The 17771-nt window shown below is 39.8% G+C and overlaps 1 protein-coding gene across 37 annotated transcripts in view; it reads left to right on the top strand.

Moving 5' to 3' along the window:
- CELF4 (CUGBP Elav-like family member 4) overlaps window positions 1–13205 on the top strand; it is a 686780-nt gene extending 673575 nt beyond the window's left edge. For all 37 annotated transcript variants that reach the window (XM_065663948.1, XM_065663972.1, XM_065663979.1 and 34 more), the window contains one exon: window positions 13078–13205. In XM_065663948.1, coding sequence (XP_065520020.1) covers window positions 13078–13205 — 128 coding nt within the window. The remainder of the gene's footprint in view (window positions 1–13077) is intronic.
- The last annotated feature ends 4566 nt before the right edge of the window (window positions 13206–17771 follow it).

The following is a 17771-nucleotide window of genomic DNA, read 5'->3' as shown; positions in this document are numbered from 1 at the left end:
GCAAGGGCTGGGACTGTCCTTAGACAGCTGTATAGATAAGGCCACTCTTTTGAGGGATAAGAGGGTTTAGTCATGTAGATTCAAGCCATGATGTACAATTTGCACTCAGAGCCTGCACTATTTTATTTACTAATATAAAAGAAGCCTAGATCTTATGAAAGGAATTTTGTGATATATGATATACCCAGCAAAACTGGGATTGTCATCGCATAAATGGGGATCAATTCCAGTTCTCCAAGGCAGCATTTGGTTGTACAACTACAAAACCATCCTTTCCCTGCCTTATTTACTGTCTACATTCCAACACATGGAATAATGAGTCTGATACATTGCCATTTTCCTCACCCTGTTATGTTATTCATTCTCTACAGTAATTAAAACAAGGATGCCATGAAGAAGAAAAATACAGAAATGTGTAGTTAGAAGCAGCGCCTTAATGCATATACAAAACAATACAGAATTAAAATTTTATAGGTAACATAATTCCTTGCATTTCTAAGTCTAGTGCTTCAATTTGCAACCTTAGCATTGTTTTAATGTACTGGTGCATGTGATATTTTCCCTTTTCAAGTAAGCACACCGGCATAAAAACCAGTCCCTAGACGAGATTAACATCTTCAGATAGAATATATTGATATCTTCAAAGGTTGTAAACAGGGTGACAACTTGCAGATCCCCTTAAAAATATGTATGCCTTTCTTAACCATATATGTTTTCATCTGTTTCAAATCCCCAACTAGATTTAAATCATCCCCACTCTCCTCAGTCTTCATCTGTAATATATCACGTATGTATAGGTGTGTACATTATATAAGTATTATATATATTTCTGCAGTACCAATATGTCTGCAAGTTATTAAAAACAATGAAAACAATTGAGCAAGTAGTTTGAATTTGGGCAACCTGCTTCAATGCTTGCTAGCCTTCAAGGTGGAAAAGCTTTTCCTTATGTCCAGTCTCTCCTTTTTCAAGTTGTGAATCATGGAATATCTTGAGTTGGAATCAAGTCCAACTCTTTGCTCTTCACAGTCCTATCTAAAACTAATCCATATGATGCTAATCCAGATGCTACTTGAACTCTGATAGGTTTGGTGCCATGACCACTTTCTTAGGGAGTTTGTTCCATGGACTGACCACCTTCTCAGTGAAGAACCTTTTCCTAGTGTTCAATCTGAACTTCCCCTGATGTGAAGAGGCTATCTCAGTCTACTTACTCTCACAGTGCTCCTTGTCCATCCTCATGGCCCTGCGATGAGCTCACTCTGCTTTGTCACTGGCTTTTCTATGCTGGGGAGAAGGGATATACAAAACTAGATGTCCAGGTGTGATCTAATGAGTGCCGAGTAGAAAACAGTAGTCGCTTCACTAATTGGCTGTTCTTTTGTTAATAGAGCTCAGGATGTTGTCGGTCTTCCTTGCAGGCCAGCTAACATTTCTAATGACATCCTCAGTGATGTAAGCCATAGAAAACCTAGAGACAGTGCGACTATGACCGTTTCACCAGCTGACCTCCAGTGCCCAAATATTTTGCCAGGCATGTTCATCATTGTAAAAGGCAGGCAGTGTACCTAACATACAAGAGCTTCTGCGGTCTTCTGCTCTTTCACAGGCAACAAGTTTCCTCCCTTTTTTGGCAACATGACCTGGAAATCTAATTGAGTTCTGACAATTTAAAGGTGAAATTATATGATTCTTATAAAGACAGATCTCTCATTACCCTTTACAATCCTTGTCTAGAAGGTTTTCCAGAAATTCTAAAGTATTTACCTCCGTCATTGTGGACCTCCTGGCATGGCTGAACAGGCTCTAAGAAGATTATTATGTTATTGGGCTTTTGAAAATGCTTACGAGAAAAGAATTTTTGCTAGTTGATTTTAGGAATCAATGCAAGAGCCGCTTTTGGGGAGGCAATTAATATTTTCACCCCATCTCTTCAAATTAAGAACCCTGTCCCTGCCTTTCTCAGGTCTTCAGTTTTTTTAATCAAAGGCATTTTCATAAATGTTTTTTCCAGCTATACTTCTACTGAGCTCTATTTCAGCGACTAAACCAGAAGTTAATTTTCCTTCCTCCCACCCAAGGCTGGATCAAGAGTTCAGGCAGGTCATTGGGCAGGGGGTCTAGAAGACAGAATCTGATCAAGATTTAGTCAATCTGTGATAAGATTCAAGTCCCACAAACTAAACATAACTCTTCTGATGGATTGCAGAAGTTCATGGAGATCTCTAGGGTTCAAAATACATTTTTGAAGGATTTAGGATATGCTTTTGACTGCTTTGCTGGCAGACCCACAGGAATTTATCAACACCCACACTGTAATATGAAGGTGTTTCATTCCCATTGATGTTGATAACAGAAGAAGCCAGCTAATCATTTCCCTGTCTATTGTGGGTAGTTGAAAACATTCATGCTGAAAGAACCACAGATGTAACAGCTGGTTAGATCTGGAACAGTATGTTACCTTCCAGCTTAAAAAGCATTTGTCTAACTCTTTTCTTTCTCCTTTTTTGGTACCCAGCATAGTTCAGTGTCAGTTCACAACCTCCTGGAATAGATAGATTTTCTCTTTTTCTTTCCCCATGACTCACAATGTATGAGAAGTTTCTTTTACATTTAGTTTTGTTATCAGGTTTTCATACAGTGGCCTTTATAGAAAGTTAAGCATTGGTTTGAAAAACATGGCCAAAAACTGTTCATCACTATTTTTGGCTTCTGAACAGGAACTTCCAGACTGTCCCACAAGAGAAGCTTCAAGTCTTTCTATATCTATTGGGTTGCCCCAACCTACCCGTAATGAGGTATCAGTTGTGCCACAACACGAAGTGGTTAGTCATCCATCTAAGCAATGATCACCAGGAGCAAAGTGGGGAGATTCTGTACTTTGCCACACTAAGAATGGATCTATTTCAGAGACTTTCCAGGCCATGAAAGAACTGACAAAAAAAATAGTTACTAGTCAGCAGTATAATTCACAGTGCATCTTAGTGATTAGTTTCCTTGGGGGGGGTTTATGGCTGTTTTGTTTGTTTATTCCTTAATCAGCCGAGGAAGGAATTTGCTTCCCCACTATAAAATGTTATGAAAAAGAAGGTCACCTTTGATGATGCTTGTCTCTTATAGACCAAGAAGGACGACCAGTCATTTCTGTAGTTGAAGTGCTCCTACATGGCTTCTTTCAAGAAGCCACAAATAGCAAGGAGTGTTATCCAAGAGGGAACCTGGGAGCAAAGATAGTAAGATAAGAAATGGATTGTGACACGACTGGTGGGAGCTTCAGTAGTTATTTTCATTTTATTTATATTATACAGCTCAACAAAAACAATGAAAAAATTATCTTCATCTTGATTCAGCAGGGCATCCTTAACAGAGCACCTACTTAAATCCCACTCCTAACTTGTGTAAAAAGCACACTAAGCTCAATCTTTTCTTCTGGTTTTACACTGACAAAGACATGGACTTGTCTCATCAAAAGCTCAACTGCTTTTTCCAACCATGTACTTTCCCCATAAACCTTAGATTGACCTATGGTGATGCCAAATATTTACAAGGGAGGCTCAGAAATCAAGTTAAGAAGAGCTCCTTCCATTTCTGAAAACAGGTAGGAAATCGCTTCAGTTCTAATCATCATTCAAAGAAGACCAAATGCTATTCATTTATCTATGAGTAATTCCTCACTGACTAGTTTGTTCCTTGTGAGGAAGACCATCTCTATCATCTATGTTGGAACATTATGCTTTCTTTAGAAGAACCGCAATGCTTCTTGTCCACAGCACATGTTGGTCCAACATTTGATTCATGGGGTTTCCAAAGAATGGCTGAAACCTGAGTCACAGAATCACAGAATCCCAAGGGTTGGAAGGGACCTAAAAAGATCATCTAGTCCAACCCCCCTGCAAGAGCAGGGTAACCTACAGTACATCACACAGGAACTTGTCCTCCTTCACTTATTAGATTTATTCAATGGATGACTTACTTCAACTCCTACCTAGCAGAACAGGTAGAACCACAGTCCACAGAATCAGACAAATAGTTGCTCATCCTTTAAACAAGCCCTGTTTAAAGCAAAAAGATGAGGGTTTAGTGTTAACTCCATTCTTAGTATGTGAAATCTGTTGTAGTTTTCTATATCAGACTTTTTCTGGTTTTACGACTTTTTAGAAAAAGCTATTACTGATCAGGAGCCCTGGTTCCAGAGGTACATGTGAATCAAAACCTTAGATCTGACCATACAGTAATTTAAACTGTCAAAATTCTGGCCTAATCTTGAGTCTCAGTCTTGTACTTTCAATGTGAGTCATGACAGTAATTTCTGTGTAAAAACAAAGAAACAAACAAATAAAACCCACCAAAACAAAAAAAAAACCAACAAAAAAGAACTAAATTACGTGCCCCCCCCCCCCCAAAAAAAAAAAAACACCCAAAAAAACAAAACAGTTTGTGAAAGACAACACTCATAGGAAGAAAAGTCCTTCTTGGCTTGAACCACCATGCTCAGGGTCAGCATTTACAGCCTTCAACCTTCTTCAGAGAAGATACTGCTTGTTTGAGGCTCTATCTGGAAAACTTCCAACTGACACTGCACAATAACAGGGACCACTTCTCTGCACATTCTAGCTCACCCTGCCTTAACCTATAGAAGTAGTTTGATGCATGGGAAGATGGGAAGGTGACATAAGGAAGATGCTAGTGTATATCAAGGTACCTTCTGCACTGGGTGTTCTGACCTTTAGAGAAAGTTAATCATGCCATCTACTTTCACTCTTCATTTAATCTCCCCTTCCCATCTGTTCAGTTTGTCTCAGCTGGAAGCAAGATGAAGAACGAGTACCAGTCAGCTGTCTCAGTGGTCTGTAGCCCACACTTTGGGGCCATTTATTATAAGGCATTAACATCAATTGTCACCTCTATCATGACTGTTACTAGAGTCCACGCCAGATTAGTAGGCAAGAATTGATTTTCTAAATATCTGAAATGTGAAACGAACAATAGACAGACAGATATGCAGGATCAGAAGGGACCATTCTGATCCTTTGGACTGAACTCTGAAATAACATATGCCAGATACCTCAGCTCATATGACAGGTTCAAACCTTCTGCTTGAGTCATAGCATCCCTTTTAGAAAATACCTTAATCAAGATTTCATTTGATAGGTGCTCCACCCCTACTGCTAAACAAGATGTTCCAAAATAGTTAATTACCTTCACTATTTAAAAAATGCAGACTCAGTGTCTTATTTCCATTTTAAATTTGTCAAACGTCTGCTTCCATACAGAAGAAATTACCAAGTCTTTTTTTTTTTTTTTCTATATTAAAAAAAAAATAACAAGTTCTATTAGAAATCATTTATAGTATATGGACTATGGTCAGAAGATTGTTTAACATACTCGTCGATAAACTCATTACTTTTTCAGATCTAGAATTATTCTTATAGCTCTGAATAATTCTTAAAACCACCAGAACTAAATGCAGAATTCCACTAAGGATTTTTCCTGAGCCATACTCAGAGGTAACATTACCTTCTTACTTACAGAGAACATTCCCCACAGACTGCCTTCATCCCAAGGCTGTGCTGAATATTTCAGCATAATCCTGAGAGCTCACATTTGGCTCTTATCATGACACCCATGTTCTTCTTAGAAGCACTGTTTTCTAGTGAAGATTTCCCCTTCTTATGAGTGACCCACTTGATTTCTCCTGTGCATACTTTATTTTGCATTTGGTTGGATTAAAATGAACACTGAGTCCATCCTCCCCAGTGACCCAGGTCAACATGACTTATTACTGTTATAATTTACTTCTTCACCATTTTTGTATGATTGGCAAATTTCACCTATAATTACTTTTGATGGATTCTGAGTAATGCTAGAGAAACTGAAAAACACAGAGCTTTCAGCATGGTCCTGGAGGAACCTACTAGAAATTTGCCAATATTGTGAGCCACAATTTTCAATTTTTTTATGATCTATTATACAATTTTTAAGAAATTTGGTGTGGGCTGCTTTCATTTTCTGTAAAGAAAGCTTCGAATACTACAGAAAAGTTTAAGTATACTCTAAGAAAACCTACTTTATCAACCAAACTTGCAATTTCATGCAATCAGTTTCATTTGATAGATGTTATTTTCCATGAAACCACAGTGATTGGATTCATTGTACACCTTTTAATTCTTTGCCATGTCATCTCATATCAAAATTTTCATAGTTTTACTTAGGTTTATGAAACATTAAATAAGTTTACCAGGTCATCTAGTTCACATCCTTAAAAATTAATAATAGATTTTTTCTTATGGAGCACTGAGGGTTTTCTAATATTCCATAGATTTCTAAAACGAACATTAATGGTTCAGTAAATTTCTAAACCAATTATATGAATAGTCTAAGGTTCCAATTATCTCATCCCACAGATGTAAAATATTTAATAATAGTTGTTTAGCATAGTTACCAGTTACTGACTGTTCTTACGTTAAGTAAAAAGGGCAGATGGATGGATGGATGGATGGATGGATAACTGGATAGGTGGATCTTGCCTGGACGTGATGAAACATCGGTGGGAAGTTAAATATTCCAAAAAGTCATACAACCCTAATAGACACTGGAAAACAGCTGAAGTGCTATGCCGTAGGTCTGCAGACATACTACTTTATTGAGTATTGCAGTACCCATAAATCACCTTACAATATAATACCTCTCAATGCACACATACATTATAGAGCTACTTACACACAGATTGTATCCTGAAATTCTTTACAGCACTAGAAAATTGCAAGACAGCAGCTAGTACATCATGTAAAGAGCACAGCACAGTAAAGACCTTGCAAGGCAATTAAAGGAAAACCTCCATTCTTTGATAAAACTAAAATAAACCCAAACCATGGAGTAAAAGAAATGAGCAGTCTTTGGAATAAAATGACTGAAATATCAAGGTAGTGCGGAGGGGTAGTTGGCCAGGTTCTGATGGGGGGATAAAGGCAGGAGCAGAGGAGAATCCTGGATTTGAACACCTTCTCATTGCTCTCTCAGCAATACCTCCCTGATGTTCCTAGATCTCACCTTTCACAAGTTAGCAACAAAAGCAAGGAAGCCATCCACTAAAGTGGCAGTTATATTAGTAACTAATTCTATTAATAACTAATTACTTAATTGCTAACTTAAATGTTTTGGGGAAAGAAAGGAGTGGAGCCTCAGGTATAACCAATTTCCAGGACTTTCTGCAGCTTAGTCCATCTCAGTAGTCTGTCTGAGGTCCCGTCTTATGTCCTGGGTAGCAGTAATTCAAATGCAAGGGAAGCAAGAGGCATGGACTTCTCCTGTGCTAGCACCCAGCCCTTGTGAATGGCATTTCTTCTCTTTTATCATGTGGGAATTTGCCTTCCACAGGCTGATAGGAAGATCCCTGCTTTTCTGTTATTTCCCTCTAGTGAAATGAACGTGGGTTGAATGTCAAGAGGGAAAAAATCAGAAGAATGAGACCTTCTCCTTAGTGACTTTGATAACTGGAGGAACAAGAAGTGCCAAGAAAGATCCCTCTTAGCAGTTGGGCAAATACACTGACAGAATCAGAAAATACATCTCTGGCCTGAAAAAAAGCTAGTAGGCACTGACTTGTTTCTGTTGCAATCTCTTTCAAAGTGCTTCTCTGAGGTGGCAGTATCTGCAACAAGTATCTGGAACATGTATGCAGCAAGAATCTGGAACATGAATCAAAAAACTCTTCTGAGTTTTAAAATAAGTAAAATGCTTCTTTGAGGTTCCTCTTTTCCTTTCCATTGCCTGGGACCAGCCTAGTTACATGAGTGGGCCTGCTGTAGGACCATCTGCCCCCCAGTTCAGGACTCTGGGTCAAAAGCTTGCATCTGGACCTGCCATCCACTGTGGTCTTGACTTTTGATTTAGGGAATGCTCAATGTACTTACGAATCTGGGCTTCATCCAGACAAAAGCTTCTGCTGAAGAGAGGCAACATGTTATTCTAACCTGGTAGCAGATCATCAAAAGGCTGTTTCGCACATTAACCGCTAATTCTCCTTGCTGTGTGCAAAGAGAAACAGCAAACCCAGAAAGACCGATTAAGGATCCATGGGAACTTAACGATGTGCTCATTCAGGACTGCACTTAGTACACAAACTAATTCATGGCCATGCAGAGACACTACTTACTGTGAATGGAAAGTTTACAGTTGCAAAACAGTCTTCAAATTCACTCTGAGATAGACGGCTAATTCCTTCCTTTATCATCTCAGTTGATTAAAAACAGAAAAACAGCCCTTGAGTAATATCAGTTACCTAGTTACACTTTACTTTGATTCTATAAACCCATTGTTGATCATGCTGAAGTGATGAGAACGGCCTGCAGGCTCCATGACCAAGACTTCCTGTGGAAGAAATGGGGTGAAAACAACCTTTAAGATGCTACCCCAATTTCCGCTCAGTAATCATTTATACGGTCATGCAGGAAAAGGACAGGCCAGGAGATGCCATGGACTCCAACGTCAGTAGCTTCCTGGAATATGCTTTGCAGAATCAGTAAGATCAGATACCCAGAGCTGCAGTCCTAGCAGATTTCTTCATTCTTTGCTGCTCTTATAAATCATTTATTAGAACAGCCTTTTTACATAATCCCGGGGTGGAGAGAAAAAAAAAAACACAACATCCCCCCCATAAAATAGATTTATCACAAAATCCTGTCCTCCTACCAACCATCTTCAGACCAGCACATATATTTCTCTGATTATTAATTAACTGATGCACAGGAACAGCTTCAAGCTTTTTAACCTCTCCCTTTCTCTTTGTCCTTCAAGAGGTAGATAACAATGCAGCGGCGGTGTTCAAAATGCAGATAATATCTTGAGTAACTGTAGTACTATCAACATGCTTTGAGCCCTATACTCATGGACTCAAACATTAAAGCCATTCAGAAAGCAAGTATTTAAGCTATTTTCCCACTACTTACATTCTGTTCCTTGTCATACGTGTTTAAACCTGCACAGCACCATTAACAGTGCTGACTTTGACATGGAGAAACAAAGATGGTTAACAGCCAATAGTGCATATCACAACAACAAAGATATATAATATACCAGTAGGTATTTGACCTGTAAAGAGAAAGGAATATGATATTGCCAGCACAGCTTGTCTGTCTACCTATCTGCATATCCCTTATTACTGTGACATCCCAACTCTCAGAACAAGGCATAGCTCTTCTTTTTGGAGTCCATCCAAATACCTTCAATAATATGAAATACAGCTCCACATAAATGACAGGAAAAGGGGGAGAGCCAAATGCACCAACAACATCTGAGCATGTCAAGACTCTTGAAACTAAAACGGTGGTATGAGGACACAGGAATTAGCTGCTCTGTCCCTAGGATGTGCTCACAAGAAAGATGCACAATTATTGGCATTTGCCCTCTCACCCCAGCCCCCCCAAACCTCAGCAGCTAGCCAGTGGGGATTTTTATATTATAGCAGTGGATATCAGGACAACTATGGAGAAAAAAAATAACAATCCAAATGTCGTCCTAATCCGTAGGTAACTAATACCAATAGCATCAGAGTACAACTCCCAGCTTCATTATCTGGTCCAAATGAAATATAGTGAGCAAATGCACTTCTGATCTCTCTTATTAGCCCCATTTGTTAAAATGCTGTATTATTTACAGCTTTGCACAGTGTAAGGAAATGGCCTTAGAATTCCATCTCGAAAGCAGTGGTGATAAAAACTAGTTTAGCTTTGTGAGCTTACATAAAGGCAAAGTTCTTGCAAAGATACAGCTGTACTAGCATCCCAGCACCAGGGCTCATGACCCAACTAAATGTCCAGTCTTGGCAAAGGTGGATTTTTATCATACTTAGCAGCATTTCTGGTGGGGTTTGCATGCATTAGGAGTTTGATTCAGCAATTAACATCATTTTGGGGACTGACTCACCTAGGCATTAGTCAGCTAACAGCATATTACTACCTTGAGACATCACTCCCAACTACAGAAACAAGTAAGTCCCACAATAGATTTAAGCTAGATGCCAGCTTTCATTGCAGTCAACACTGGTCCCTGCTACACAGCCAATGGAACTTGATTCATTTAGGCACATCTAGGAGTGTTCTGAAAAAAGGAAGAAATCATAGAACCATAGAATCAAGTAGGTTTGAAAAGACCTTTCAGATCATCGCATCCAAATATTACCCCAGTATTGCCACTGTCTTCTTCCTTGTACATGCCTAAAAGGTGAGTTTGTAGGAAAAGCCTGGATTCACTTTGTCTTTTAAAATGTGTGTATGACATTTAATAAATGTCATTCACTATTTCAGAATTTTTCAGAAATTGTCATAAAACCTAGAGCAGCTGCTCAGCTACTTCATATCCTATACTCCACTGACTATATTGGCTAGACCTACGCTCATTATTTTAGGATCCCAAGATGACTTGCTCACACATGGAAGCATGTGTAGACACACTCTATATGTGCACATTCAGTCAGTAGGAGGTGCCTTGCAACAGGACCTGTAGAAATCGAAGAGTAAAAATCAAAGTTCCCAGGCAAGCTAGGCTCCCTATAGACATGATATAAACTGCAGCCAACTCTGCTTTGATATTTGATAGCTGTGTATATATTAGTAAAGTAAACATACCTGGCACTTTCCCCTAGCACTGGGGCCAGCTGGCACTGAATAGCCCACACCCAAACTATTAAATTCTCTCACTTTCCAGAATATCATGGCCACATCCAAGCTAACTACTGAAAGCAGCCTCTGTTCTGTTCAACAGTCAGACTTTGTCCAGGAATTGTTTATAGTTAGGCACAAGCCAAAACTATGGCAAGGACCTTTTTAAAAATTCAGTCATACAAATGGTTTGTTTCCAGTTCATCTGAACTTTCCTGGCACAGTTTTAGTTTACTTTTATAGATGTAGCTGATAGGTCTTGGGCAGGAGTATTAGCAAACCAGAGGTGTTTTCAAAAAGAACTGGTTTTCACAACATCCTATATTGAGAGATGTGGGGTAGATAGACAGCAAATTTCAGTTTTAAATACAAGTAAAACATTTACAAGGATGCTTCCAGCAGTATTTAAAGACTGAATCAACTCAAGTGAAATCAGGAGGTGTTTAGTTTATTACTTTGTTGAGATCAAGTCATAGAACCTTGTTGACTAATAGATTATTCAGCTAGTCAGTTGTACACTGGGAACATTACCAGGTGCTTACTGGCTAAAAAGTGACTGCAAAAGCAGATCCATTGCCATTGAATAATACTACAGCTCATTATTCACAATAACTCTCCAGTTTTCTGTCTGGAGATGGATGACTGCTGCGAGGCTTGAGCAACACTTTTGCTCACGTCTTCAAGCTGCAGTGTTGTTGGTACCTCCTCATCCAGGTGGCTGGCAGGAAAGCTGCGTGGACAGCCAATTACTTGGAGCCTTGGCTCATGGAGAGGACAAAGAGGGATGCCTGTTTATCCCATGAGCCTCCTTTTTAAAGCCACATTCGCCATATTCAGTAAAACTCTTTGTCTCACTTTGAGGCTAGGACCATAAGTATTATGATTTCTCATAAACTTATGCTATTAGCCAAAGCAAGGAGTGAGAGGTGTCTTTTGCAAATGGAAGCTACCCTGTGTCGTCTGTGAGACTAGGAGGAACTAGACCATGGAGGAAGTGCTGGAGGAGGGGCTGCCGAGTGCATTTGCAGTACAGCCCAAGGCTGTAAGCCATGCCCGGTTGTCTGGAGCAGGTGTATACCTGGCAGCAAATGCTCAGCATTAGCTTTGTGAAGGACTCTCAAACTCTCTGCATTTCAGCCTGTCTGTTGAGACACACTGGGTTCCTAGGGTTGATTTGTGCTGCCAGAGCTTTGCAGGGGTGGGAAAACATATGGCTTTGTCTGGAGCACAGGCTGGTCTAGGTTAGTCTTACCAGGGTTTGTGCTCAGAAATACTGTTGGCACACAGGGACATTTCTGGCAATGGTAGAAGAGGCAATTCTTTTACAACATGATGCCCCCCTGCCTTACTAATAACTCAGACCCATGGTCACTCTAGCTAAAGTTATATACAGTCTGGCTAAATAAGGCCTTTTTCTGGAGCTAGCATCAGGGACAAAAAAAAATAAAAAAAAAAAAAAAGATGAAAATAAAAAAAAGAAAAAAATCAACAAAACAAACAAAAAAGGAACAAACCAAACACCCTTCCCAAAGCTGCATGGATTGGGTGCATTGCATCCTGTGTGGTCCTGACCTGTCTTCGGTCTTCTGATCTCCAGAGAGCAAGACTTCCGTTGAGAAAAAAAATGTCATTTCAGGTGGCCTGCAGGTACAATATTCAGTCACTATATGTTTCTACTGCTGGGTACACTCCACGGCTGATTGGATGGTTTGCTGGCAGGATATGAAACTACTTATGGAAACCATGTTAGGAAAGCAGCAGTGTTCATCTTTCTCAGCTGCAGAGTCAACATAAAGTCTGCAGAAATTGCCAGTTAATAAAGCTCCTCATATTGCTTAAGTGGCCAACAATCAAACTATTCGTGCCAATGAACACCATAATGGAGAACTTATTAAATTCACATTTTACTTATATTGCCATAATAAAGATGTAGCAGTAGGTGTATCAGGTTCCCCTCATAGTGAGTATCGGAAGGCAAAGGAAAGGTTATGCTGGTGAGTGAAGGAGGGTATAGAGATTTACCCCAGTCATGATGGAGGGAAAAAGAACAAGACAGAGCTCCTTGAGACCATTCATCATATCTGCTGACACCCCAGCTCAAATGTGACCCAAATCTTGTGTGTTCTGGTGCTGTGGCACCAACATTTGGATCCTTGTGCTTCACATAATCTTGTGTCCAAACTGGCACTCAGACCAGCACTATGTCCTGGGACCCTGATCTGTCACAACCCCTCCTACCTTTTGTCCCTCATTGGCAACCATCCTCTCCTCACTCTCCTGCCCACCCTTCTCCCTGCTTAATCCCTCCCTCCCACCACCCTCACCCCTTCCCCATGTTCATTCTCAGTGGTCGTTGCATGTACTTGCCTTGGCTCCCTTCAGATCATTAAGCCCCCTGCCTTGCCTCGTGTTTCAACAGGTTTTGTGAGTTTTGACAATCCTGCCAGTGCCCAAGCTGCTATCCAGGCTATGAATGGCTTCCAAATTGGCATGAAGAGGCTGAAGGTGCAGCTGAAGAGGCCAAAGGATGCTAATCGTCCCTACTGAAGAGTTGTGGGAACAACTGGATACAAAGCACTAGCACAGGTAACTGCATGGGGAAGAGGTGTCAGCTATGGTTGTAGCCTCTCTTTGTGTTGTAGACCCTCAAAAAACTCTGTGACTCTCTAGCTTCTACCTTTTCCACTTAGGCCTCTGGCTAGAGCCACACTCCACAAATACGCATGCACACATAAACCAGGAACCATTTGTGTGTGCGCCTCTTTAGAGAAAGAGGTGGAAGGATGCTTAACAAGGGATGAGCCAAGTTCCCCAACCCAAGGGCATCCTACATCTCTAGAAAGTCTTCCTGGTCACTAGAGGAGAGCCAGAAGCTGTCTTGATTCCACTCACTCAGCCAAAGACAGCATTTCTGGTGGCTGAAGAAAATCTGCAATTAAGAGATGGGACTGAGCTGCAGTTTAATCCCAGGTGACTGGTCTGGGACAGTGTCTGTCTCAACAGCTCTGTGTTGCAAACGTTTCAAAGCATTCCTCATTCTTCATGCGATATAGTCTGTATCCAATTTCATCCCAGCATAATAACTTTATGTAAATATGTCTCCCTGACAACTAAATAACCCCTGATTTCTTTCTTCCCAAGACCAAGAAATAAATAGAAGGATCCATGCTTACTTGTTCCTCAGTTAACGTTAACTTTGCTGTCTAGACAAAACCCAAGCAAAGGCAAGGAATATTTGCTTGAGTGAGGGAGGACCTAGACAAATCTGAACAAGGGTCTTATTGTTAGACTCATGTACTTTGTATTATTGGAAAGGAGCCAGCTTGATGCTCCAAGGGAACTTCTAATACATTTAACGGTGTCAAAAATATCAGAAGCACCAGCTTGTTGTGTTGGAATCCCAGTAATAAAAATGGAGATGTTTCCAAAAGTGGAAATATTTTCCATTACTGGCTGGATTTTCCATTAGAAAATTGTTTGAGAAACAGAAATATAAAATTTCATGTTTTTATTACAGAGACAGGAATTCTCCCTGTTGTTAAAACTGTCTAGACTAAAGATTTCACAAGAAACCCAAGTACCCAGGGTGACCATAAACTCCAACAAGCAGTTTGTACTCCCAAATTAGTGACAAGGATATGGGTTAGGTGACCTTCCTGGGCCATTAGAGCTGTAACGTCTATGATTCAGTGATTTTGATTCAGAACATTTTTGACCCATCTAAGGTGTAGGCAGAAAATCCCTATTTTCAAACTTCCAAAAGAACTATAAAGTGTTCTAATTTTTCACTGATATCTCCAGTATCTTTCTAAATTGTACTGTTTCAGTCTTCAGAGCAGTACCCTTTCCATGCAGAATTAAAAATGGGATGAAAATATGTTTGAAAAATTGCTGTCCTGAAAGCAGCATGAAGAAATCTTTTAATAAACCTACTAGATGCACATGCAACATACAGCTTCTATAGTTCAGACTCTCCTTTATACATGACGATAACTATTAATGCATTATTCCTCTTCAAATACCTCTCTTTTCCTTGCTCATGACAAAGCCTTTTGGAAGCTTGAAACCAAAATGCGTTTCTATATCCAAATGCTTTTTGCTTCATCACACTGGCTTTTTATTGCAGGTTTTGCTGGGGGAGAGTGGGAGATGCATGCATACAATTTTGTTACAGCAGGGACTGTCTTTGTCGGGGAGATTTTCAATGACACAAGCAAAGAGATCAAGGAACAGAAGTGCCTCCCTAGTCTGGTGCCAAGCAATAATGTTATAGCATAGCATAGCTGTAATCACTGAAAATATGCTTGTTTCTTATGGTCATGTAAGAAACTGCAGAGCTGTAGACTCATGTCTTGTTAAAGATTCACCGGTATAAGTCTACAGTGTTTTCATTATCATGGATCATTATGAAGTGCTCTGTCTCTACCTTTTCATGACTCAGTAGTAGAAATAAGATTTGTTGTTTGGCTTTTGGGTGGGTTTTTTTCACTAGTAAATTATAAAAAAAGGAATCAGCTGGTAAAATGGCAGTAAAATTCCATATCTCCCTTTGAGCATTTGTTTTCTTTGCTTCTGCACAGCACAAGAACAGTCTTCTGTTGCTGCCTCTTAGATAGGAAGTCCTTTTGGTTTTCTGGATTTTACTTGGATTTTAGTAATTTGCTATCCGGCAAAATCAGTTAAGGTGTTACCACCAGATCACTCCCATCTTCTGCTTATAGGAGCCTTTATTAGAGGTACAGTCCCTACTGAAATGGAATAAATGCAGATCATAGGTCCTTCTTCTCTTGTAGACTCCCACCTTGGTCAGCCCACTGCAGGAGCTTGGCTCAGCACAGTGTTATTGTGCCCTCATGGCTGGTCTGATGTGCAATTTCCAGTCAGCCTCCAAAATACTATCGGAAGTTTCTGACTTGCCCACTCAGCATTATTATTGCAACAAGAAGTCTCCTAAAAACACTAGGACAGAAGGCAGCTAGTCCCATGGGTTCAGAACAGATAGCTATTACAAAGCTTGATAGCAGGCAGCTCCCTTACCTGGCAGAAACACAATAACTCCTGTATGTTTTTCATCTAGTTTTACTTTGGTCATAGTTCTTCAGGGTCCTTGATGCCAATTTGAAGCACGCACATAACCATATTGACATCAGGGCAATTACTCATGTGCTTCAAGAGGATGCTGAAGAAACTTTTTAACTGTGATTTTTCTAAGAAAGAGCTTTATTTTATTGAATTTCTTTCCAAAAAATAAGAAGATGCCAATAAAAAAAAAAAAAAAAGAAGCACCCAGTTTTATGTAATCCACCAGAATGTTATTCCCTAACCAAGAAAGATCTTCACTCAATTTTTATTTTATATGCATTTTTTTTTTTAACTTATAAATCTCACTTTTGTGACATAAGCAGTCTTGGCCACAGTGATTTGAAGTCCTTTGTTTTCATTGCAAGTGCTGTCAAACATTGAAAGGGTCTCTGTGATGTGCCAAGAGGCATGTGTGAGCCCTCTCTCTGCATGGCAAACACCATGGAGGACTACTAGGACAGGCAGAAAGATGAGCTCCCCTGATCCTCCCCATGGGAGCAGCAGTGATCCATGTGATTCCAGCCCTCCACACTGGGTCTTGAAGCTATTTCCCCAGTGCCACATCCATGCTAAGCCAGTAGGAGCTATGATAGGACAATATTGCCTAGAAAGCCCCATAACTCTTCCAGTGTTAAGGACTTCACAGAGCAGCACAGAAGCATCTAGCTGATAGATCGATAAAAAACATTGCACAGAAGAGCAGAAAAAATCCTGACCATTCCCCTTCTGCAGCTACACTGCAGTGACTGATCATTAGCAAAGTGTTACTTACCACCTCAGATAGATACTTGGCTGTTGAGGATTCATTTGAAGCTGAAGATGGAGAGAAATTTGTTTGGGATTGACCTGGAGCACTGACTGGCATGAAACAGTGAGACAAAGTGAGTGTGAGTGAAGAAAACTGAGTGAGGCAAAAGTGAAGCGTGCAAAAAATTATCAATAGTAATATATTTTTTTCAGCTGTGCTTCTATGAGTAGTGCCAAAACATTAAAAGAATGCATTGTCCAGGCAACTTGCTTCTCCAAAATGCCAGGGGAAATAACAGGCCAAAGCTCAAATGCAAAACCCCAAAGTTCAGGTCCTCCTTCGCACCTTCCCACCTTCCTGAACATGAGCTTATGTGTGGGTTATTGTAGATGGTGTGAGATGCTCATCTCTGCAGCTAGCTGGAATAGGTGATATTTTCTTCCCAGAGGAAATGTTTGGTTTCTTTACTTTTTACTGGAATGTATAGTTTACCAGACTGGAAAACTTTCCATTTCCCTTTTTCTGTGTTCTGATAAGAGAAAAGAACCAAACAACCTTGTTTTAAAGTAAGCAGACATGATCAGCCAAAATTAAGCAAGAAAAATCAAAATGCCCATAAACAACAAGGTTGTGAATGGAGAATTTCAGAGGTTTTTTTGTCATTTTTGATCAGTTCAATGCAAAGCCTACTGAAAGAGTATTTTTTACTGAATTTTTGGTTGCTTGTACCTCTCAGATAGGGTTGCATTACTTCCAGTGAGAGGCTATTCTGCAGCTGCATTGATCTCACTGTTTTCTTTTAGGCTGTTTGTCTTAAGATTCACATTAAATATCCTTTATCAGGATCTAATACCATTTCTTGTAGTTATGCTCCTACGGTCATGCTAACCAATTTCTCTTCCCCCTGTACAAATTATAGTCGTTTCCCTCCTTTAGTCATCACTTAGATCATTTAGGACTTGCTTACATTATGGAAATCTGCACTAGTATAATTACATCAAAACAGTTATCCAGCACAAGCTTTAGTATGAGTGAATAAAGTGAGAACAAAATCAGCACAGCTTCGTTTGGGAAAGTCTGTTTAGGTACTGGAAAAACATCAACTCAGCCAATACTTTTTGCTTTTCTTTGGATTACTTTTGCTTTTAATTTCCATTGACAATTGTGATTAAATTTAACATCCTTCACTGTGTTTGTAGCCTAAACTTTGTGCTATTGTGCTCATACATGAAAGAATGGAAGTGAATGTTACTGGGGAAGGCTGAAACGGAACTACTGAAGGT

Source organism: Lathamus discolor, chromosome Z, assembly GCF_037157495.1.
Source record: "Lathamus discolor isolate bLatDis1 chromosome Z, bLatDis1.hap1, whole genome shotgun sequence".
Classification (NCBI taxonomy): Eukaryota; Metazoa; Chordata; class Aves; order Psittaciformes; family Psittacidae; genus Lathamus; species Lathamus discolor.
The sequence above is the reverse complement of the archived record's forward strand: the minus strand, read 5'-3'. Positions and strand labels throughout refer to the sequence as shown.